Here is a 24,928-nt window from a genome sequence, read left to right on the forward strand (position 1 = left end):
ACTCTTTGATTTATTTGTTACTTCCCGTGTTCAGCTTTAGCATTCGACTGACTCCCTCTCCGTTTGCGATCTGCCTCTATGCTTGTTGCTACAGGGCCGATGTTGCGAAACAGAGAGAATGCCACCCGAAAGTGAACAAGTACTTAATATTTATATACTATGTTGCTATTATGAACTGAACTTATGTATGTGTACCTCTAGCCTACTACAATTCGACCATCCTGACATTTAAGATCACCTGATCTTGTCGAAATTTCCAACTTATAACTATTACATTGTTCTTAGCCGCTATTTGTTACATTTTTTTCTTTTCTTATCTTTAATTATACAAATTTACTTTCTACTCCCTATCCAATGTTTAATATTTTGACTACTCCAGGCACCTTGATATGGATTTCGCGCTAATTGAAAACCTTCAACATCTTTAATTAAAAACCTATCATTTTTCAATACCTTCTCTATTTCATATGGACCCTTATGTATTAGGGTATTAGCTTTCTAGCAACTCCTCCTGTACTATCGAAATTCTTAACCATAATGTAATCTCCTACTTTGTACTGCGTACTTTCTTTTTTCTTATTATTATATCTTTTTTCATTATCCCTCTGTGCTTTTAATTGCGATTCCGATCCTTTTCTTCTAATTTCTTTCAAGTCTCTAATTTCACTAACATTATCTAACTCTTCTAATTTTTGTCTTAATTCATCAACAACTATTCCCTTTTGTTCAATTCCAAACAACATCTTGCTGGGAGATTGCGCTACACTTCTTTGTTTGGTATTATTCAGAGAAAATTCTACGTCTTCAATAACTGCATCCTAATGCAATCCCTTTTCAATGTCTGTTAATTTAGCTATCATAGGCCCTACTATTCTATTGACTCTTTCCACCTGTCCATTGGCCTGGGGTGAACCTGTCGCTATCTTTATGTGTTTAATATTATACTCTCCCATAAATTTTGCAAAATCTTCGGATGTAAAGCAGGTCCCCCTATCTGATACTATAAATTTCGGCCTGCTATATGATCTAAAATAATCCTTTAACGCTAAAATCACTTCCTTTGTGTTCGTTGTTTTTGTTGCGTATAACCTAACATATTTAGTGAATCCATCTATTATTACAAACAGATGTTTCTTTATTCTACCGTTATCTACTGGTCCGTAATGATCGATGTGTATTATCTCAAACGGCACATTTCCCTTTGGGATGCTATGCAGCATTCCTTCTTCTTTTCCCGACTTCGGTAAAAATGCCACACATCTCAAACAATTTCCTATATGCCTAACAACTTTTTCTTTCATATTCGAAAACCAATAAATCTTACCAATAGCATCTATAACCTTATCTCTCCCTAAGTGACCTAATTCATTGTGATATTTATATAAAATTTTTTCTACCATTTCTTCTGGTACACAAAACAACAATCTTCCACCGTTTGCCTTCCTATAAAGTACACCATTTCTCATTTCAAAAATTTTATCTTCCGTTTTCTCTAACTTTTTCCTAATATCTTTCAACTTTTCATCTCTTGCTTGACAAATAATTAAATTATATTCGAAAGTATTAGTTTTTATCACTAATATGTTCGTATTTCTGCTCAATGCATCCACATGTTGCATATGCTTTCCTGCTTTATGAACTACCTCAAAATCGTACTCTAATAGTTCTAATGCCCACCTCGCAATCCTAGGGTTTAATTCTACTTTATTTAACGCTAGACTTAATGCGTTGCAATCCGTAACAATTTTAAATCTCTTTCCCTGTACATAGATTCTAAATCTTCTTAATGCATACACGATGGCCAATGTTTCAAGTTCAAAACTATGATATTTGGCCTCATCCTTTGTTGTGGCTTTCGAGTAATAAAATATAGGGTGCCATTTCATATCCTCTTTCTTTTGCAATAACACTGCACCAAAACCTTGTGCACTTGCATCTGTATGTAACTCTATTTCATCCTTATAACAATATAACCCTAACACTGGAGCTTCCACTAACTTTTTCTTAAGTGTCTCAAAACATTCTAATTTTTTTTCTTCAAACGAAAATTCTCTGTCTTTCTTTAATAAGTCATATAAAGGTTTTGCAATCGTTGAAAAACCCTTAATAAATCTTCTAAAATATGAACACAATCCTAAAAAGCTTCTGACACCATGCTCCTTATCTGGTACTGGAAAATCTCTAATTGCTTCTATTCCCTTGTCATTGGCCTGTATTCCCTTACTTGTTATTAAAAATCCTAAATATTGTACACTCGATTGCAGAAACTCACATTTATCCATTCTCAGCTCTAATTTGTTCCTCGTCAACCTGTCAAAAACTTCCCTAAGTACTTCCATATGTTCCTTAATTCCTTTGCTAGCTATCATAATGTCATCCATATATATAATAACTTTATCCTGCCTTATCATATCCTCGAAAATTCTATTAATAAATCTCTGAAAGACCGCCGTGCATTTTTCAGCCCCATTGGCATCCTTAAAAATTCAAACTGTCCTAAAGGCGTCATAAAAGATGTATATTTCATTGATTCCTTATTAACAAAAACATGAAAGTATCCATGTTTAAGATCTAACTTCGAGAATATCGTTTTATTTACTAATCTATCCAACAGATCATCAATCAATGGTAAAGGATAATTATCTTTGACCATTGTTTTGTTAAGTTTTCTGTAATCAACACATAATCTTAGGTTTCCTGTTTTCTTTTTCACTAACACTATCGGAGATGCATACTCTGAATCACTCGGTTTAATAATTCCGTTTTTTAGATATTCATCTAAGATAATCTGCAGCTTTTCTTTTTCAGTATATGCTAATCTTCTAGGAGAACAACTAAACGGTTTTAGGTTATTTAATCTTAATTGTATTTCGCACCGAATTTCCGGTTCATTCGGTCTTTCTTTATTAACATAACAGTTTTCTACAAACTCAATAAATTGACATTTTATACTATGATCCACCTGATCGCCTATTTTGTAATCAATTGAGTCGTCTATTACATTAATTTCAAACATTTCCCTCTCCACTTTGCTTATTTCAGCATTGACAGCTTTCTCTAATTTATTTTTAACCGTGTCACTACTCATTTGACTTTTACTACTACCTTGACTAACACTATCGCTAACTGTTTTATTATTGTTGCACATATTTTCTTCCTTTAACATTTTATCGCTTTTCTTGTTACATCGACTTTCAATTTTATCCACTGTAATCATTTTCAAGGTGTCCAGATTCAAGATTAAATTACATGCTTCCACAAAATCTCTTCCCAATACTACATCATGATTCATAGACTCGTTTGCCACCATTATTAAATTAAAGTGTATTTTATTCAAATTTTTCATAATGTAACACAATATTTTTCCATATGTTTTCAAGGGACTTTTGTTTAATCCGTAAAATGAACTTAAAACTGGTACTCCAATAACATCTTTGGGTACTTTACTAATTTTTATGAACGAAATGGGGCTTCCCGTGTCTATGAGGCATGCTGTAATAAATTTTGATTTAGCATTGTTCATAAAATTAATTTCAAAATATCTTACGTAATTGTTTTTATCCCCATTCTTGTTTTTCAGGCACTTTGCTGCAAAGTGCCCCATCTCACCACAGGCATAGCATGACCCTTTTTCGCGCTTTGGCTTCCTGCACTCTTTGGCCCAGTGTCCCTTCGAATTACAATTGAAACAACGCAAGAGTGTGCTGCTATTATTGTTCACCGATGCCACCTTCTTGTCTGCTTCATCCACTTTCGGTAGTTTCACTTCCGCAAATGCCTTCTTTATGTGCTGGATATCTTCAAAGCATTGGATACGGGCTTGGTTACGTAGCATTTGATTCGGAATACCTTCAATGAGGAGCGCCACCAATTCTTCCTTATCCATGTTTATTCCATGTGCAAGCATCACCTTATCGTCTGCATAAGCAACAAAGCTTTCGCTCGCTGTCCACTTTCGTTCCTCAAATTTTAATTTTTTTTTTTTTTCTAACTTCGACTTCCTCTCACCAAACATTGATATTAGCTCAGCCGCCAACTGCTCCGTTGGTAGCAATACACGTTCTGGATCTGCATGCAACCACATGCATGCTTTTCCTTTTATCTTACTGACAATCAACATCTTTATATACGGTTCCTTTATTCCATAAACGCTGGCTATGTTTTTCACCTGTAAGATCCATTTGCGCGCACATGTATCTCCCGAAAATTCATTTACTGCCTCGGTTGCCATACGCAATAATAAATCCATATTTTGCACAGCTTGTCCCACTGTATTTCGTTTATTCTTGCCACATTCTTTGTTCATTTTCTCACCGCCGCCGTCTTCGCTGTCGCAAACTTCGTTTTCGTCGCTATTCCCGTCGGCGCTGTTGTTGTTGCGGGCGCCGTCTGCACTGTTGTTCTTGTAACTGCGTATCCCGCTTTTGTCGTCATATTCGCCGTTACTTTTGTCGTTGCGCACAGTGCTCTTCTCATCGCCGTCTTCGTTGCTATCTCCAGCTTCGCTGTCACTTTCGTCGTCTTTATGCTCTCCGTCTTTTCCGTTATTTCTTTTTCCTTTTTGAATATTATTATTGCTGCTTCCGTCGAAATCTTCTTCCTCGCTTTTTAATAATAATTTCAATTGATTTCGCTTTTCGTTTGTTAAATTATTCAAACGCAAAATCAATTCTCTTTTTGTTCCCGTGGTTGGTTCTTTTACTTCACTCAACCATCCTTTCAATTGCGCCGTCGATGCATTGCTTATATTCATTTTTTTTTTCTCTTTGGCTCGTGGGCACTCGGGCACATTAAATACTAAATGTATGCATTTTTATCGCTATTGTAATTGGTCACATCGATTTAACTAGGAATTAAGCTACTTTGCGCGTGGGATCAGTTCGTCTGACGATACCAAGAGTGAGGGAAGAAAAACTGCGGTACGTAAAATTCAGAATAGATATATGTTCAAATTTGTAATGCCTTTCAAACTGTATTATTTCCCTATAGAATAAAACGATCTTCATTTGGGCATACAAGGGAATCATGGATGATTACATCAAGAAGGGATATGCACGACGGCTAGAGCCGCAAGGGATAACCCACACCAACGGCGGCAAAGTATGGTACCTTCCGCATTTCGGGGTCGAGAACCCAAACAAGCCGGGAAAAATCCGTCTAGTCTTCGATGCCGCAGCCAAAGTGAACGATATATCACTGAACTCGGCGCTGATGAAAGGCCCTCAGCGCTACAAATCCCTACCAGAAGTGCTCTTCCACTTCCGGGAAGGAGCAGTTGGAGTATGTGCAGACATCAAGGAGATGTTTCACCAAGTGCTGATACAGCCACAGGACAGATGTGCCCAGCGATTCTTGTGGAGAAATGGAGAGGATCGTCGGAACCCGGACACCTACGAGATGCAGGTCATGACATTCGGAGCAGCTTGCTCTCCTTGTGCAGTCAAAGCTTCGCAATATAGTAGTACGGATCCGCAAGCGGTTCTGGCGATAAAGGAGTACTACTACGTGGACGACTATGTGGACAGTTTCATAAGCAAGGACGATGCAAATACACGCAAACGCAGGATTTGATTTGTGTCGGTTTTCCTCCAGTTCGGAAGATGTGGTCAAAGCTCTGATCCCACAAGGATCCAACATCCAACACGAAAGTTAAATGGAGCGAATCTGAGGAGAAAGTATTGGGAATGTACTGGCAGCTGGCTACGGATGACTTCAAGTTCATCATCAAATACCATCGGGTACCCAGCAGTGTGATGGACGGGAAACGCGTCCCTACCAAGAGGGAGTTTCTAAGCCTTGTTATGTCCACATTCGATCCGCTAAACCGCTAAACTGTTGATGCGAGAGATTTGGCAGAGGAGAGTCAAGTGGGATGAACCACTCACAGACGAATTGGCCGCAGCATTTGAGTGCTGGCGGCAAGAAATGAAATACATTGAAGAATTCCGATGTCCACGCTACTACTTCGGCGCTGGACGTGTACGGACACTGCAGCTGCACGTGTTCGTGGACTCCAGCCAATCTGCGTTCGCCACGGCGGGCCACATACGCAAACGACGATGTGCAGGCACATTTTGTGTGTTCCAAAACGAAATGTGCTCCCATGAGGACGATGTCGATCCCACGACTGGAACTTCAAGCAGCTGTATTAGGAACTAGACTGATGGACACCGTTAAACAGGAACACGGTGTAGCGATCAGCAGCTGCACACTATGGGCCGACTCTAAGACCGTGCTGTACTGGATCATCAGCACTCACCGGAGATATAAGCAATTTGTTGGAAGTCGGGTGGCCGAAATCTTAGAATCCACAGAAGTTTCCCAATGGAGATGGCTACCATCTACCGAAAACGAGGCAGACGACGCAACCATTTCGCAACGCCGCGCGGACTTCAGCCAATGTTCGCGGTGGTTAAGCGGACCACCATTCCTAATGGGACCTGAAGAAAGTTGGCCCAAAGTCGCTGAGGAAGAAGAGATGTCAGGTAAGTTTGTAAACTTGGAGGCCACCATCGGCGAGATTCCTCAAAAGTTTTGGTGGCGGCTAACTGTAACGTATGCAAGTTGCGGAAGGCACGACCGACACAACCGGAGATGGGCCCATTGCCGGAGGATCGGCTTGAGGCAAATGGATGGCCATTTAAGTTCATTGGCCTGGACTATTTCGGACCATTCCTTGTGTCGATTGGGCGCCTAACAGAGAAGAGGTGGGTGGCGCTATTTACCTGTCTAACTACGAGAGCCGTACACTTGGAGATGGCTCATGATTTGTCAACAGATTAATGCATCATCCCTATGAGAAACTTCATGTGCCGCCGTGGACCTGTGGTTGGGATAAGGAGCGATAATGGCAAGAACTTCGTGGGAGCCGATAAAGAGGCCAAACAATTCACCGATGTATTTGACGAAGTGAAGATACAGGGCGAGTTGTCATCTAAAGGAATCGAATGGATCTTCAATTGCCCATCAAACCCTGCTGAGGGAGGTGTCTGGGAAATGATGGTCCAGTGCGTGAAGAAGGTTTTGGCGCATACGATGAAGGAACTTGCACCTAAGGAGCACGTGCTGGAGAACTTGCTGATCGAGGTGGAGAACATAGGGAATTCCCGCCCGCTCACGCACTTGCAGGAGGCTCCACTGACACCGAACGACCTGTTGAAAGGAATGCCCGACGTGCCAAATCTTCCTGGAGATGATGAATTGGCATTTGAGAGATGCACAACAAGGAAACAGTGGCGTATCGCTCGGATGATGAGAGATCGGTTCTGGAAACGATGGGTGCACGAGTACTTGCCCACACTTGTTCGCAGAGAGAAATGGTGCCAGCGTGTTGAGCCCATGCGTCGAGGAGACCTTTATACATCTGCGACCCGGCCATACCACGCAGGGAGTGGAAAAGAGGCGTCGTTGAAGAGGTGTTCACCGGGAAAGATGGAGTGCCACGGCGGGCTTCGGTGAGGACTAGCGACCGAGCCAAAATAGTGCTGCGTCCCGCTTCGAAGTTAGCCGTTCTGGATGTGGTGAATGCTGTTGCTTCACGGGGGAGGGGATGTTGCGGAACGGATAAGTTGGCTATCGATAAGTAATCACCGATTGAGGGCACTCGGGCACATTAAATACTAAATGTATGCATTTTTATCGCTATTGTAATTGGTCACATCGATTTAACTAGGAATTAAGCTACTTTGCGAGTGGGATCAGTTCGTCTGACGATACCAAGAGTGAGGGAAGAAAAACTGCGGTACGTAAAATTCAGAATAGATATATGTTCAAATTTGTAATGCCTTTCAAACTGTATTATTTCCCTATAGAATAAAACGATCTTCATTTGGGCATACAAGGGAATCATGGATGATTACATCAAGAAGGGATATGCACGACGGCTAGAGCCGCAAGGGATAACCCACACCAACGGCGGCAAAGTATGGTACCTTCCGCATTTCGGGGTCGAGAACCCAAACAAGCCGGGAAAAATCCGTCTAGTCTTCGATGCCGCAGCCAAAGTGAACGATATATCACTGAACTCGGCGCTGATGAAAGGCCCTCAGCGCTACAAATCCCTACCAGAAGTGCTCTTCCACTTCCGGGAAGGAGCAGTTGGAGTATGTGCAGACATCAAGGAGATGTTTCACCAAGTGCTGATACAGCCACAGGACAGATGTGCCCAGCGATTCTTGTGGAGAAATGGAGAGGATCGTCGGAACCCGGACACCTACGAGATGCAGGTCATGACATTCGGAGCAGCTTGCTCTCCTTGTGCAGTCAAAGCTTCGCAATATAGTAGTACGGATCCGCAAGCGGTTCTGGCGATAAAGGAGTACTACTACGTGGACGACTATGTGGACAGTTTCATAAGCAAGGACGATGCAAATACACGCAAACGCAGGATTTGATTTGTGTCGGTTTTCCTCCAGTTCGGAAGATGTGGTCAAAGCTCTGATCCCACAAGGATCCAACATCCAACACGAAAGTTAAATGGAGCGAATCTGAGGAGAAAGTATTGGGAATGTACTGGCAGCTGGCTACGGATGACTTCAAGTTCATCATCAAATACCATCGGGTACCCAGCAGTGTGATGGACGGGAAACGCGTCCCTACCAAGAGGGAGTTTCTAAGCCTTGTTATGTCCACATTCGATCCGATCGGGTTCTTGAGCTGCTACATGATAACCGCTAAACTGTTGATGCGAGAGATTTGGCAGAGGAGAGTCAAGTGGGATGAACCACTCACAGACGAATTGGCCGCAGCATTTGAGTGCTGGCGGCAAGAAATGAAATACATTGAAGAATTCCGATGTCCACGCTACTACTTCGGCGCTGGACGTGTACGGACACTGCAGCTGCACGTGTTCGTGGACTCCAGCCAATCTGCGTTCGCCACGGCGGGCCACATACGCAAACGACGATGTGCAGGCACATTTTGTGTGTTCCAAAACGAAATGTGCTCCCATGAGGACGATGTCGATCCCACGACTGGAACTTCAAGCAGCTGTATTAGGAACTAGACTGATGGACACCGTTAAACAGGAACACGGTGTAGCGATCAGCAGCTGCACACTATGGGCCGACTCTAAGACCGTGCTGTACTGGATCATCAGCACTCACCGGAGATATAAGCAATTTGTTGGAAGTCGGGTGGCCGAAATCTTAGAATCCACAGAAGTTTCCCAATGGAGATGGCTACCATCTACCGAAAACGAGGCAGACGACGCAACCATTTCGCAACGCCGCGCGGACTTCAGCCAATGTTCGCGGTGGTTAAGCGGACCACCATTCCTAATGGGACCTGAAGAAAGTTGGCCCAAAGTCGCTGAGGAAGAAGAGATGTCAGGTAAGTTTGTAAACTTGGAGGCCACCATCGGCGAGATTCCTCAAAAGTTTTGGTGGCGGCTAACTGTAACGTATGCAAGTTGCGGAAGGCACGACCGACACAACCGGAGATGGGCCCATTGCCGGAGGATCGGCTTGAGGCAAATGGATGGCCATTTAAGTTCATTGGCCTGGACTATTTCGGACCATTCCTTGTGTCGATTGGGCGCCTAACAGAGAAGAGGTGGGTGGCGCTATTTACCTGTCTAACTACGAGAGCCGTACACTTGGAGATGGCTCATGATTTGTCAACAGATTAATGCATCATCCCTATGAGAAACTTCATGTGCCGCCGTGGACCTGTGGTTGGGATAAGGAGCGATAATGGCAAGAACTTCGTGGGAGCCGATAAAGAGGCCAAACAATTCACCGATGTATTTGACGAAGTGAAGATACAGGGCGAGTTGTCATCTAAAGGAATCGAATGGATCTTCAATTGCCCATCAAACCCTGCTGAGGGAGGTGTCTGGGAAATGATGGTCCAGTGCGTGAAGAAGGTTTTGGCGCATACGATGAAGGAACTTGCACCTAAGGAGCACGTGCTGGAGAACTTGCTGATCGAGGTGGAGAACATAGGGAATTCCCGCCCGCTCACGCACTTGCAGGAGGCTCCACTGACACCGAACGACCTGTTGAAAGGAATGCCCGACGTGCCAAATCTTCCTGGAGATGATGAATTGGCATTTGAGAGATGCACAACAAGGAAACAGTGGCGTATCGCTCGGATGATGAGAGATCGGTTCTGGAAACGATGGGTGCACGAGTACTTGCCCACACTTGTTCGCAGAGAGAAATGGTGCCAGCGTGTTGAGCCCATGCGTCGAGGAGACCTTTATACATCTGCGACCCGGCCATACCACGCAGGGAGTGGAAAAGAGGCGTCGTTGAAGAGGTGTTCACCGGGAAAGATGGAGTGCCACGGCGGGCTTCGGTGAGGACTAGCGACCGAGCCAAAATAGTGCTGCGTCCCGCTTCGAAGTTAGCCGTTCTGGATGTGGTGAATGCTGTTGCTTCACGGGGGAGGGGATGTTGCGGAACGGATAAGTTGGCTATCGATAAGTAATCACCGATTGAGGGCACTCGGGCACATTAAATACTAAATGTATGCATTTTTATCGCTATTGTAATTGGTCACATCGATTTAACTAGGAATTAAGCTACTTTGCGAGTGGGATCAGTTCGTCTGACGATACCAAGAGTGAGGGAAGAAAAACTGCGGTACGTAAAATTCAGAATAGATATATGTTCAAATTTGTAATGCCTTTCAAACTGTATTATTTCCCTATAGAATAAAACGATCTTCATTTGTCTAAGCCAATGAGTGTTTAAGGCATTTCCTGGGTATTGTCGGCGGCTCGACAACTACAATGTCGTATGCACATACGTAAGGTCACCGAATCCTGAGGATCTCCAAGAGATCAGAAGTTAAGTGCGAACTTAACGTGGCTGTGTGTTGTTTCCCCTGTCAGACTAACTTATTATTCGCGACCCAAATTTATCGGCAGCTGTGTAGCTCGACTTTGACTCGCGATTGACACCGGGCTGGTTGACAAAATCGAGGTAAGCTTTACTAACTATGTATTGTATTTACAAGAAAACTCAGCCCAATTGATTTTTTTTTTTGGCACCAGCGGTTGACGCCCGTTGAAAACAATTGTTTCGGTTGACGCCTTCGGACTAGCCGAGGAATCTACGGAAGTCAAGGCAGGTTGTCTTGGCAGACTAGCTCCTTGGAATATTTATTTTTCCTACTTCCAACGTAAGATTACCCGGGACCCATTATGTATGTTGGCACCCCGGTTATTATAGGGACAAATGTAAAAATAAATATCTTCGCGTGAAATTAATCTTTTAAATAATTTCACACACAGATATTTAATTTCAAATTGTCTTTCATAATCCTCTCCCGCCATGGGTCATCGGACATATCCGGGCCATTTAAGAGCATTCCCGAAGAGAACCGGTATTCTTCAAACGGCCAATCCAATCCCAACATCATTCCTAACTAAAGGGGGTGCCACCAAAATCATCACCCTATCGCGTTACCTATCGACTTTATCATCGACTCCAACTGCAACAATATGAAAAACGTAAGTCGACCTTTTGAAAAGCTTCAATCTTCAATACACACAAACCATTAAACAAACAATAGAAAGCATAAGTTGTCGATAAGCAAACATGTAAAGCTTCGAAGGTCTTTAATGTTTTGCTAGAACATAATATTATTTTTTATAATTAGTTCTTGAATAACTCTGGTATATTAACATTAAATAAATCGAATAAATAAATAAATAGAAATGATATATATATGATATATATGATATATATATGATATTAAATACCTAAATATTCAATTATATATACTTTTATGGTCGGAAACGATTCCTTCTAACTATTACATACTTTTCAACGAATCTAGTGTAGCCTTTTACTTTACGAGTATGGGTATCAAAATATGAAAGAGGAGCTGTACTCTCACACTCCGACGTATTGTTATTCCCCATATATCGAAATCAAAATCCGTCTCAGGCTGTCTTATAGGGACCAATTGGTAGTTCTAGGTGATTTTAATATACCTTGCCCAATGGGGTCACGTCGAAAGTTAATTATATCCGAAACTCTCTTGGTCGTTTATTGTATCGATGCCTTGTATAAGGTCCTGAAACTGTGCTTCTGTCCGGAATAGAAACTTTAACTCCACCCAAAGATCCATATCATCCTACTTATGAGGTGACAATCGACTGCTACGCCCTGAAGTAGTTTTGGGCTGTTTTAGGGCGTTGCAAAAAGTTTGGCCAATCGATAGAAATTTACAACACTAATAAAATATCAAAACATTTTTTAAAAATGTGGTCGTGGCACTTTTGGGATGTTTGTGGGCGTGGCATCATGAATCAACAAACTAGCGCTGCGTCTATGTCTCTGGAAACTGTATGCTTAATCTAAACCTTTTTGCTTTTACAGTTCTTGAGATCTTGACGTTTTTACGTAGGGCCAGATAGACTCGGCTATTCTGATATCAGTTAGTAAACAAACTGCTTACTAATTGTCTTTGTTGATTTCGTTCATCTCTCGCTTTTCATGTTTTCCGATTTTCAGGCCAACCAAAGCAGCCTTGAACAGCATGCCCATACTTTAGAAAAATGTTTTTTTTTTTTTCGTTTAAGCTTTGTCAATTTCCATCTGTATACCAACGCCCTGAATTCTCCCAAAACTGTCACGCCCACACTTATAAATAACGTTTATTTATTGATTTTACAATTTTTTTTAGGTATGATTTCTCAAAAAATTCTCGCTTGCACTGCCACTAGCTGAGTAGGTATGCGGGTATCTGATAGTCGAGAAACTTGACTATATCGGTCTATCTTCTTTTTTCTGCAGTACATTTAATCTTTATTAAAAGGCTTACCACGAAGAAGCGAGGATTGGGTTTCCCTTCCATCCCTTCCAGTAAGAACATCATCTTGCGGTGAAGAATATGATACCCTCGAATTGAACATTTCACTTTTGAATAAAAAAAAATATTGTTTATGAATACATTATATAATAATATAAAATAATATCGAAGCGGTTTTAATTGAACACAGGGTGAATATGCGTAGTGTTATCAATGACCACCTTCTTGAGGGTAAAGGACATTAGTGATATGTTTTTAATGCAGTAGAGCAGTATGTATTTAAGAGACTATTGCAATCACGGTAGAAAAGCATGTTCAGAGCAAGAAAGAGCAGCAGGAATATCGACAACAGAGCAGCAGGAGAAGAGACATCAGAATATAAGTAGAGCGACAAGACAGAACAGAAAAGGGGGCATTCGGTGCCGCCAAACTGGTCACGCTGTTGCACCCCTTACATTTTTTTTGCTCATTTTATTCCCCAATATATATCGATATCCCAGAAAAAAATCCAATTTCGCGTTCGCATTCCTACTAACTGAGTCACGGGTAACCCGGGGGATACAAGACTATAGCATTTTCTCTTGTTTTATTTTTGATCAGTACCAATTCCCGACATAATACATAATTGTTAGTCAGAGCGTCCTGGATTAAACCACCATATTATTTAGCTTACACAGATAATTGTAAAAAAATGTACGATCATTTTAATACCCGTTATTCGTAGACTAAAAGTATATACTAGATTCGTTGAAAAGTATGTAACAGACAGAAGGATGCGGTGAAATATGCACATATCGCTGCAGCTACACACCGTACAAGCTGTAACATTTTGTTACAGTGTATTTTTGTAAACATAAAAAGCTTGACCATAAATCTCACGGGATCATAAAATGTACGTGAAGTAAAAGTGTCAGCAAAGCAAGTTTGTTTTCAGAAAGCGCAGTCCACTGTGGATGCAGTCAACAGAGTGGTCGAAGTAGTCAGGATTGTTCGCAGATACTTCTCGGAACGGGTCCTAATCTGCGAGTGTTTAGGCACCAGGTCACCGGTGGAGTCCCTCATGGTTCGGTTCTTGACCCTACCGCTGGTTGGTAGGAGTGAAATCGTAGGCTTCGCGGACGACATGGCGTTGCTGCTTGTTGACAAGCATCCCGGTCAGGCTGAGGAAACGTGCAACAGAAACATCAGGGCTATTAGACAGTGGCTCAGGTCAATGGGGCTTGAACTGGGACCGGAAAGACGAAGGCTGTCCTGATAAGCCCCAGGAAGGTAGTGGAGACGGCCATTGCCGAAGTTGGCAATGGTCTGCTATCGGCCAATTAAGTACCTGGGAGTCATGATAGACACCAGGCTTTCGTTCAAGAACACCTAGCCTACGCTAGCTCGAAAGCAGGAGGAGTAAATCGGTCGTTATCAACCATAATGTTAAACACACGAGGCCCAAAACAGGCGAGCAGAAGACTGCTGACGAGCGTATGGCGGATGAATGCCCATGGTGCGAGACCCCAGGTCTCAACGACCTTTCTCCCATAAGTCTGGACTGCATAGCTCTCATCTGCATCACTGTGCTTAAGCCAATATGGTTGACCCAAAACAGGCGAGCAGAAGACTGCTGACGAGCGTATGGCGGATGAATGCCCATGGTGGGAAACCCCATTTCTCAACGACCTTTCTCCCATAAGTCTGGACTACATAGCTCTCATCTGCATCACTGTGCTTAAGCCAATATGCTTTTAAGGGGTGCCAAATCAAAAATTCTGGGTACTAAGACTGGAGGTCGGTACCTAAGAAAGGAAAACATCCATAGATACTTGCAAGTCAAGTAAAATATCCAATAAAAAAGTTAAATGTCTAAGCAAGCAGATACAATATGTTTTAATATTTTTTTCGAATTTATCGATTTCCAAAAAAAAGGTTTGCCATATACTTTTGAAAAATGTTTCGATTTTTCTTGGGGAGTCTTGAGGGTCCCCTAATTGAAAATTTGTATTTATTTGGCCTACGTCCATTTGACATAATGAAGTATTATGTTGGGGATTAAATCTAGATTACTGTTGAGGCTGGATAGTATTATATGACATTCTAAAAACTATATTTATTATAGGCATTATTACTATAATTGATTCTATTTCCAGGATTTTCGTCGGCTTGTAAGTTTCCGTATCCATTTAGAGTTCGTTCGTTACGATTGTCGTTAGTGAAATATTTTTTAAAGGGAGGTTTCTGGTTTAATTGTTTTCGAATAGGTCCATACAGAGTAGCTTTGATAACGAGCTTCTTTAATAATTTTATATGTCTGGGGGTTTCTAGCGAAAATCATTGTTTTAGTTGGCTCGGAAGGATTGTCCCTAAATAGTAAACGTTCCGTCAGAGTGTGTTAAGATCCGGTTGTGAAATCTATTGGCAATTTCGTTGATTTTATCATAATATTGGTCTACACAGTTTTAAAGCATCAATTAATTCGTCACTACTTTCTTTTTCCCCAAAGTGTTGTGACGTAATATCATGTCCATTCATTTGCACGAGCTAATTTGGAAATACAAATTTCAAATCGGTGCTTTTATCGGCGTGTGGTCACTTATGGGGTTGTACTCAACTGCCAGATTCGAGCTTTATTTTACATTTTCTGTCTCTTATCTCAATTCATAGGCTAGCTTAATATTACGCATGTAGTGTACAATTAAGGGTATACGAATAGGCATATTTGACTATATATACAGCTGTGTTCATTGAAATAGCAGTTTAAGATAAAAATCCTATGATTTACAGTTTTAAAGGGCAAATTTTTTTTAAAACATCTTTGGATATTTAATTTCAAATAATTCAACAAATTTTTAACTTTTATTTCTTCTGTAGTTTCAAAAATATAGATTAAAAATATAGATAACAGCAGAAATTCTGATGTTCACTGAAATAGCAGTGCTATGAAAAAATAGTAACTAACTTGGCTAGGTAGGGCACCTAGTGGACCCCTCGCTTAAATTTTGATTCAGTAGTCGTCTCTGAATTGTAACGTCGCTGATTCCTGAGTTCAGCTCAGACTTTATATCCCCATACGATGCAAAAGGATTGACTTTGCTGTAACGAACAATACGTCGACCTATATCTATGTCTATCTGTGGTTTAACGTATGGCACCACGGTTTTCGGGCTTTCATTCATATTTGATGGCATTGGCCATTTTGGCAAAACATTCAGGAATTTTTTAAATTTTTTTATATGATTATCCTTCCATTCTTAGCTTAAGAATTAATGTGGGCGTGGCAGTTTTGGATGGTTTCAAGGCGTTAGAGTGGGCGTGGCAAAATTTTTTTGAAAAATCGATAGAAATTTACAAAACTAATAAAAATATCAAAACATTTTTCAAAAGTGTGGGCATACACGTTTGCGTTAATTTTCGAGGTGACAAACTGGAATTCGCAAGTTCCATAAAAAGATATGGCTCCCCACAAGTGTGATGACGGCTTAAAAACATTCTTCCTTTCTTATATCATAGAAATAGTAGTTATAGCTATCTGGACCATCGAGGTTGAACTTCTTTTCATCGGAGAAAACCACCGTCTTCCACTCCTTGTTCCATGTAATGTAATTATATAATAATTTCTTTTCTTCATTACGGAGAAAATTACTCACAACGTTTTGACTTCGACCGATTTTCTTGCTATTACACAGTGTTTTAAGTCAGGTTCAATATAGCCTTTGATTTGACCTTTTTCAAAATCGGATAAAGGTTTTTCGCGGCCCATTTTAGAAAAAGATGATAAAAGATGATTTAAATTTTAGAATACAAACGAATTTAACTCTTTACAATCACGCAGTCAAAAAAAAAAGTGAAGTCAAAAGTGTAAAACCTATTCAGTTGAGCCAAAAAATTGAAGATTTTTTGTTATGTTTTTGAAAAAAAAATAAAAATGATATAAAAACAAATTTAAGAGATCAGAAACTTAGCTACTTATGACTGATCTATTCATACGTACAAATCTATTTCGCTTCGTAAGAATTTTACGATTTCGATTTGAAATTGAAAAATCGATGCTCAGGTATTACAAATCGTAAGAGTCATCTGGCCGATATGAAAAAAAATGTAAATATGAAAAGTAAATATCAAATATCACAAAGGAAAAAATAATTTAGTTAAAATTAAAATTTGACAAACAAAATTTTGTCGGCAACAAAAAGTTTCGATTTGGCAAGGGGTCATACGGGCGGCGACAAAAGTTATCGGAAAGACTCCCACACTGTTAGTGAAACGAAACTGGCAGGTATAAATGCTTATATATTATAAAAGAATTGATTAATTACATAACTAATTACTTAGTTAAGTGATTACAAAACTTAACACTTAGTTAATTAATTAATTAAGTAGTAACTTAAATGGTCAAAGTGATGTAAAAAAGTAATTGCAAACATATAATAATATAATAATATAATAATATAATAATATAATAATATAATAATATAATAATATAATAATATAATAATATAATAATATAATAATATAATAATATAATAATATAATAATATAATAATATAATAATATAATAATATAATAATATAATAATATAATAATATAATAATATAATAATATAATAATATAATAATATAATAATATAATAATATAATAATATAATAATATAATAATATAATAATAATAATAATAATATAATACAAATTAATATAAAAATATAATAATATAATTAGCTAGCTTTTAAAGCGAAAGGTCGTGTTTTTTTTGCGCTCCGATTTTTATTTTGTGTTTGTCAAACCAGCCGTGGTTTTTAATAATCTTCTTTAATTATCATATATTTTAAATGTAATTATTAATTATATTCGCTTCGCGAGTGATTCTTTGCGATTTGTGCAGTAGTATAAACAAATATACAAAGTATTTTGCATTTTTCGTCTTTGTTTTTTGTTTCCTCTCCCTTTTTTGTGCGTTGTTCGCAGTTCTTTTAACAGCTCGCTTGAAAGTTTTGATTTTGTGTTTTCGTGCACAGTGGTCTGTAGCAAAGGGTAAAAGTCTAAATTACTGTTGTGATGCTTGCCTTGTGGTCACGAACGAGATGAAATCGTTTATGCGCCAAACTTAAGGTGGCTCGAAAGAACTAATCAACAGTTTTGGCGTAGCTAAAGATAGTTTTCGTCGAGCCGATGATCTTCTTTCCGCGCTAAATTCACAGTTTAATGGAAAGGAATGGAATGGAAAGCGGAAAAAAGCCACTGGTGGTAGGCTGCCTATGGCGAACGCCCCGCAACCACGGGCAAATGATCAACAGGACTCCACAACTGATCAGCTGTCAATCGCAGCAAATCCGCATATGTTGCTAAATCGGCAGCTAAAAAAAATTCGGTACAATCCGATCAATTCGTTGTGGAGGGACCCCACCCTGTGATTGCTAAAGATTGCGAATTGTCTGCACTGGTTTCTCAACCAGTGATTCCACCTGACCCGATTAGTTTACCACCACAAGGGAACATTGAGTCTGGACTACCGGCACAAGTTGGCACTTTAGAAATACAATTTGCAGGGCCAAAACCCCTCGCGTTGGTTCCACTAAAGAAACAAATTTTCGTTTCTCGGCTTTCCCCTGATAAAACATCGTCTGATGTATTGTCTTATATACAAGACAAAACAAAAGCCGATAATATAAAAGTGGAAAAATTTAACTTCTCTTACGCTAGGGATATATCATCTTTCAAGATAACTGTCCTAAACGAGCTTTTTTCGATCATATGTTCGGGTGATTTTTGGCCGGATAATATGGTGGTAAAAGAGTTCGAAGCTAAGATCAAAAATAGGAAATAGGGGCCCGTGGGAATTAAACTTCCCTCACGTGGCCAGACCACTGCACCATCCGCCTCTTCATCTTCTTCCTCTTCTCATCCTCTTCAAAAAACTAACAACGAATCTTACTATCTCCTATCAAAATGCTAGAGACTTGCGTAGCAAACTTACCAAATTTTATTGTGAGACTCTTTTCTTTTTAGTAAATCCGGAGATACTTAACTCCGAAGTCTTCCCAGGTATGTACACTATATATAGGTATGACCGTCCCTCCAGACGGGAAGGTGAAGTCTTAATTGCGGTTAGATCTACCCTCGCGTCGGAGGAGTTACTTTTTGACGAGTCCCGTAACGGCTTGCTCGACTTATCATTGTCGCAAGTTAATTATATTCGAAACTCTCTTGGTCGACTGTTGAATCTATGTCTTGTAACAAGTCCTGAAAGTGTGTTTCTGTCCAGGGTAGCACCTCTTACTCAACGTGAAGATCCATATCATCCTACTTTCGAGGTGGGAATCGTATATTACAGTACGGTGCGGTATTAAAAGTAAATTCAGAGAAGTCAACAAAGCGAATTCATTGTTTTCGCAAGGCAAATTTTCGAAGACTAAATAATTTTATAGGTGGCTTTAATTGGTCCGATCTTTACTACTGCAACATAATGACGGATGCCATTAATATGTTTTATATCGCAATTAAATCATTTTTTGACTCTTGTGTTCCGATGTACTTTCCGTCAATCTCTAAACCTCCTTGGTTTAATAAAGAGTTGACACACCTAAGAAATGTGAAGTCCAGACTATATATAAAATTTAAAAATACCGGTTCTCAGTCCACAATTTGTAAATATTTAAGCGCTCGGTTAAACTTTACCGTGCTTAATGCTCAGTGCTACAAAAATTATTTAAACCGTTGTTAGTTCCAGTTTGGACAGGATCCGAAACAGTTTTATAATTTCGTTAGCACTAAGCGAAAAACAAGTTCTTACCCTTCCTCGCTGTTTTTTGAAAACACTACGGTAACATCGGATCAGGCAATAGCCGATCTATTCGCCAAGTTTTTTCAAACAACTTATTCAACTTTACCTCATTCCAAACCGCCATACTCTTATGCGGTATCTAAGTCGAATATAATATTTTGCCCCACTATAAACAAAAGCTCACTGCTTAACGATCTTCAGCGTGTTAAACCGGTCTATTCGCCAGGTCCCGATGGAATCCCTGGCTGTGTGCTCAGATTCTGTGCGAAAGCATTGAGCAAGCCTCTACTATAACTGTTGAAATCTGGAATCTTCACAGTTCCCTCATATATGGAAGGAGTCCTTTGTGATTCCTATTCATAAAAAAGTCGGCCATCCCAAAACTTTTTGAAAATGTTATCACTATTCATTTGCAGCACCTTTGTAGATCATTCATATCAACGTGTCAGTTCATTTTATGAAACGCAGATCAACAACCACTAACCTCTTGGAGCTAACTTCTTTCGTAATACAGGGTTTCAAAAATAATCTTCAAACAGATGTCATCTACACTGACTTTAGTAAAGCATTTGACTCTCTTAATCATTACCTTCTAGTAAGGAAACTTAATCTTTTAGGTTTCCCTGTTGATCTTCTAAATTGGATTTCAAGCTATCTGAATGGCAGAACGCAACGAGTCCTCTTTAAAAACTCTCTATCTTGTATTCTCCGAGTCACATCCGGTGTCCCACAAGGGAGCCATCTTGGTCCGCTTCTTGTTACCTTATTCATTAACGACCTCCCCTTAATGATACAACATTCGCGTGTACTTATGTACGCAGACGATGTTAAATTATGCCTTCAGCACAAGGACATTTCGTGCCATTCGGACTTACTATCCAATCTAGACAGATTTCAAATATGGTGCCGTGATAACGTATTAAACTTAAATGGCTCCAAGTGCAAAGTAATGACCTTTTGTCGTGTCAACCCAATACGCACGACTTACACTCTAAGTGGGTGCCCTTTGGACAGAATAACACGGGTTGACCCTAAACTAAAATTTGTTGACCATATTTCGACTATTGGCAATAAGGCCATGGGTGTGATTGGTTTTATAAAAAGGAATTTGATGATCCTTACTTGACTAAAACCTTATTATTTCGTTAGTCCGTTCGATTCTTGAGTACAGATCACCTGCTTGGAGTCCACAACACGTAGTCCACTCGGACCGCATTGAATCGGTCAAAAAAAAACTTTTTACTTTTTGCCTAAATTGGGATGCAAACCGTATATTACCTCCTTATTCCAGAAGACTACTTTTAATTAATTTTCCTTAACCTTAACCGTAGAACTATGCTTGGAACAGTATTTATTTGTAAGGTTATCCGTGGTGATGTTGAGAGTCCCGTCTTGACCAGTTGGCTTAACTTCTCGGTTACAAGTAGATTCACTTGAAACTATATAGCCCTTATCTTAAATCATTGTAGATCTAACTATGAGTTGCAAGACCCATACAGAGTATTATGTTCTGACTATAATAGATTTTGTCCTCTGCCGCTCTTAAAGCAATAAATTTTAACTGTTTTAGTACATAATTAGATCCTACTAACACTAATATTTAATTGAGTTATTTTACATTATATTCATTTCCTCGTTTCTGTTCTCTTTTCTATATCGCGTTTATATTCTCGCGAATCGAGCTGTACGATACATGGCAGCGCCCCTCGGTCGGTTGGTTAATAATATAATAATACAATAATATAATATAATAATATAATAATATAGTAATACAATAATATAATATAATTATAAAATAATATAACAGTTTTAATTCCGATGTTCGCCATTACTTTTTTAATGCACTTTGCCCATTTAAGTAATCAAATGATTACTCCTCCTTAAATGAACTCTTTTATATTTTATAAGAATGGTCTGCCTGTTTGATTCACCAATAGCATGGCAACCTTCAGCAGCTGACGCATACGAATGCCACATTTAGCGGATTCCACTGAGAAGAGCCTGCCTACATCAGCTGCAGTTTTACCACCAGGAAGCAGCGGCGCATAGCGGTAAAATTGCGGAATCGATTCTGGAATAGATGGGTATGGGTACCTGCCAACAATTGTGCGCAGGGAGAGATGGTCCAAGCACGTCCAGCCCTTTCGTCAAGGAGATCTGGTGTACATATGTGATCCGGCCACACCACGAATAGAGAGGAAACAAGGCGTCGAGCGGCGGTGCGGACTAACGATCGAGCCACGACAATGAGTCCCGCTTTGAAGCTAGCTGTCCTGCAAGTGGTGAATGCCGCGGAACGGTTTAGGGCTATCGATAGTTATTCATGACTCAATTTAGACCCGAATTTATATATTTGTGTCACGATTTTGATGTATATGTAATTCGGGCACACTAAGTCTGTCTTTGCCTATTTTTGGCACATCAAAAAACTCCGGAAGAGAAACTGCGGAACGTAAGATAGCGATTGTATTTTAGGTTAAGTTGACCCAATGTGTATTCTACAAAATAAAGCGCAACTCCAATATCGATAGATATTGGGGAATAAAATGAGAAAAAATTACTTAAAAGTTTGGGCGTGACCGTTTTGGGCGGTTTGTTTGTGAAAGGATGGGCGTGGCCACAATGTTTTTGGTATACAGATAGAAATTGGCAATAGAAACAATATAATCGTGGCCACAAGGGTCAACAAACATGCGTTGCGTCTATGTCTCTGAAATCTGCTTGCATATTCTCAGCGTTCATACGAACGGACAGTTAGTCGAATAGGGATCCTGATCAAGAATACATATACTTTATATGGTCGGAAACGCTTTCTTCTGCCTGTTGCACAATTTTTAACGAATCTTGCATACCCTTTTACTCTACGAGTAACGGGTATAAAAAAAGAGAGAATGCTATAGTCGAGTTCCCCGACTATCAGATACCCGTTACTCAGCTTATGTGAATGCGGAGGCAAAATTTGATCATTTTTCTGGGATATCGCTAGATATTGGGGAATAAAATGAGAAAACAATTTTTCAAAAGCTTAGGACGGTTTTAGTGCGTTTGAGAGGGCGTGGCAAAAAGTTTTGTTGCCAATCGATAGAAATTTACAAGACTAATAGAATTATGAAAAAATATACAAAAAACTTATATCTTATAAATTGAATAAAATTTCGATCTGGAATTGTATAATGTTAAGCATACCTTGACCAAAAAAAAATGCAATTAAAAAAATATATTTCATAAATATAATACAAAGATACATAGTTGTAAATAAATACAAAAAAATAAAAAAGTAAAATAAAATAAATAAAAAATATGCAACCTGTTTATTGCAAAACTGATTTCTTGAGGCAAATCGTGCGGACATATGTAAGCACCTAACAATCGTTGTCTTCTCTAATTTTTGGAATTACAATTAATCCAATATAAAGTCAGTTATGTAATATTCATTATGTGATATGTTCATAGATTCGGATATTACCTTCTATGCTAAGTTCAAATAACATGATATGTTTAGGCATGCAAAACAATTGGTGCCAATTGATAATAAATAATATAGATTTAAATATTAAGAACGTGTTAAGTGAAAGGCATATTTTGTCAAATTTACAATGCATTAGTATACGGTTGCGGTCGGTGGTGCTGTATGCCCTAAGCTCTCCGCTTTCCGTCTTTTGAACAAAAATTTGAGAGAGCCTGGAGTCAGCACCAAAAAGTCGTATGGCGTTACGCATCTTGTTATTCTATTGTATTTGGTTGGGCCTATATGGCACATGCTGGAATGGCCAACCTCGTTTTAATCGACGGGAAAGTGGATATCAAAACGTTTCTTCAAATTTAAAGGAAAAGCCTAATGCAAGTTGTAGGAAAACTGGGCATACGCGGCCGTGTTCAGTATTACACGGCAAGCGATCCCAAACACTCACCAGTAATTGTGATGAATTTGATTGTCCGAATTGTCTCACGTAGTCATTGCGCCTGTACAGACCCCAGACTTAAGTGTAATTAAAAATTGATGGGACAAATTTGATATAGCCATAGGGAATATTTCCAAAAACAAACGACTTAAACAAGGTTATCTTGGAAACCACTAAAAAATTGTTTCTTCCACGGGAAATCGCCTCAAATGTATGCTGAACTATAAAATATGACCTAATTTGATATATTAGCTTTAACATTAGTAATATAAAGTAGAATAAACTGCACAAAAAAGCCTGCGCGTTTGGTTTTTCTGAAATATCTTTTACTTCTCTATAATTATAGAAATAGTTTTAATTTTATGAATACATCAATATTTCTAGTTAAAATACTGCGTTTAATTTTTTTTGTTTTTTTTTAATAGTTTAGCAGTAAAAAAACTTCAACTATAATTTGCCAACTGCAAGAAATACGAGTTTTCCATTGCTAAGAAAAACCTTAAGTGTGGGGCAAAGTAATTTTTTCGGATTACTGTATGTATGCATTATGTACCTTACTGCATTATTTTCATTGCAGCGCTTTTAAACATTTTAGGTTGATCAAAGAGGTAATTTCGGTTGCTCATTACAAATTATCACAGCTCATATTAACTGATTTAATAATCGTATATATAGGAATATTACCTTTTTCGTCTTTTTCTTCTAAATTCTTTACATTTACAAATGCAAGTATTTATTTACATAAATTTGGAGTATGTTATTTTATAATGTTCTCAGATGTATGGATAAAACTAATTCTGAAAATAATACTTCTTAATACGTTTTTCAAACGTAGGCGTAAAACTCTTTGACAAATAATGGAATATTAAATCAAACTTCTACTGCACATTCATTGGTTTTTGTCGAATACATCAAGTGCACCTTCGTGGAAGTTTTCCAAAACATGGGTTTAAATAGCGACAATAACCTTGTCGAATTTGAAATTAAATATGTTAAATTGGAAAAATCATCGAATATGGAACATCGAAAAAAGAATCGAGCCAAATATGCTGATGCTTTGCTTATACAGGACCAAACACATAAATTTCATTCCATTATATTCCATTAAATGTGCGACTTTAAAACTAAGTTTACCAATACTATGAAAAACGCCATGCACTTACGTAATTTACATAGGATCACAGCTTTAATGTATGTAAGGAATTGAACATAGATTTGTATTAGGTTTGCTCTATATTGCAAACAGAGAAGGCTGTTAATAATGTTACATAATTCAACATTTCATTCATTCATTCATGGTTTTGAATAATATTATGAAAAAAATGTACACTCCCGTTACTGAGCTTTTGCGAGTGCGAATGAGAAATTTATTTGGCACATCAGCAGAAATTTGCAAGGCAAATAAAAATAATAAAAAATTATTAGAAGTGAAAAAGTTCTTTAGTTTGTCGGTGCGTTTATTAAATGTAATATTTCTATTATGAATTCTTCCTATTGTA

General features: G+C 39.0%; 1 protein-coding gene and 1 non-coding gene across 6 annotated transcripts in view; both read right to left on the minus strand.

The window, feature by feature from the left end:
* Positions 1–24,380, minus strand: part of MFS17 (Major Facilitator Superfamily Transporter 17) — a 70,644-nt gene extending 46,264 nt beyond the window's left edge. For 3 of the 5 annotated variants that reach the window (NM_001110894.2, NM_001015096.4, NM_001276229.1), the window contains exons 1-2: positions 24,114–24,380; positions 12,778–12,872 (exon numbers count right to left, since the gene is read on the minus strand). In NM_001110894.2, coding sequence (NP_001104364.2) covers positions 12,778–12,868 — 91 coding nt within the window. In that variant the 5' untranslated portion in view covers positions 12,869–12,872; positions 24,114–24,380. Of the gene's footprint in view, positions 1–12,777; positions 12,873–21,621; positions 21,801–23,438; positions 23,665–24,113 lie in introns of all 5 variants that reach the window. The other 2 variants (NM_001110895.3, NM_001015095.4) reach the window with 2 other exon arrangements.
* Positions 11,165–11,277, minus strand: mir-2279 (mir-2279 stem loop). The gene has a single exon (NR_047702.1). It is a non-coding gene; the product is annotated as a mir-2279 precursor RNA (primary transcript).
* Positions 24,381–24,928: the final 548 nt, after the last annotated feature.

This window comes from Drosophila melanogaster, chromosome 2R (genome assembly GCF_000001215.4).
Source record: "Drosophila melanogaster chromosome 2R".
Lineage (NCBI taxonomy): Eukaryota > Metazoa > Arthropoda > Insecta > Diptera > Drosophilidae > Drosophila > Drosophila melanogaster.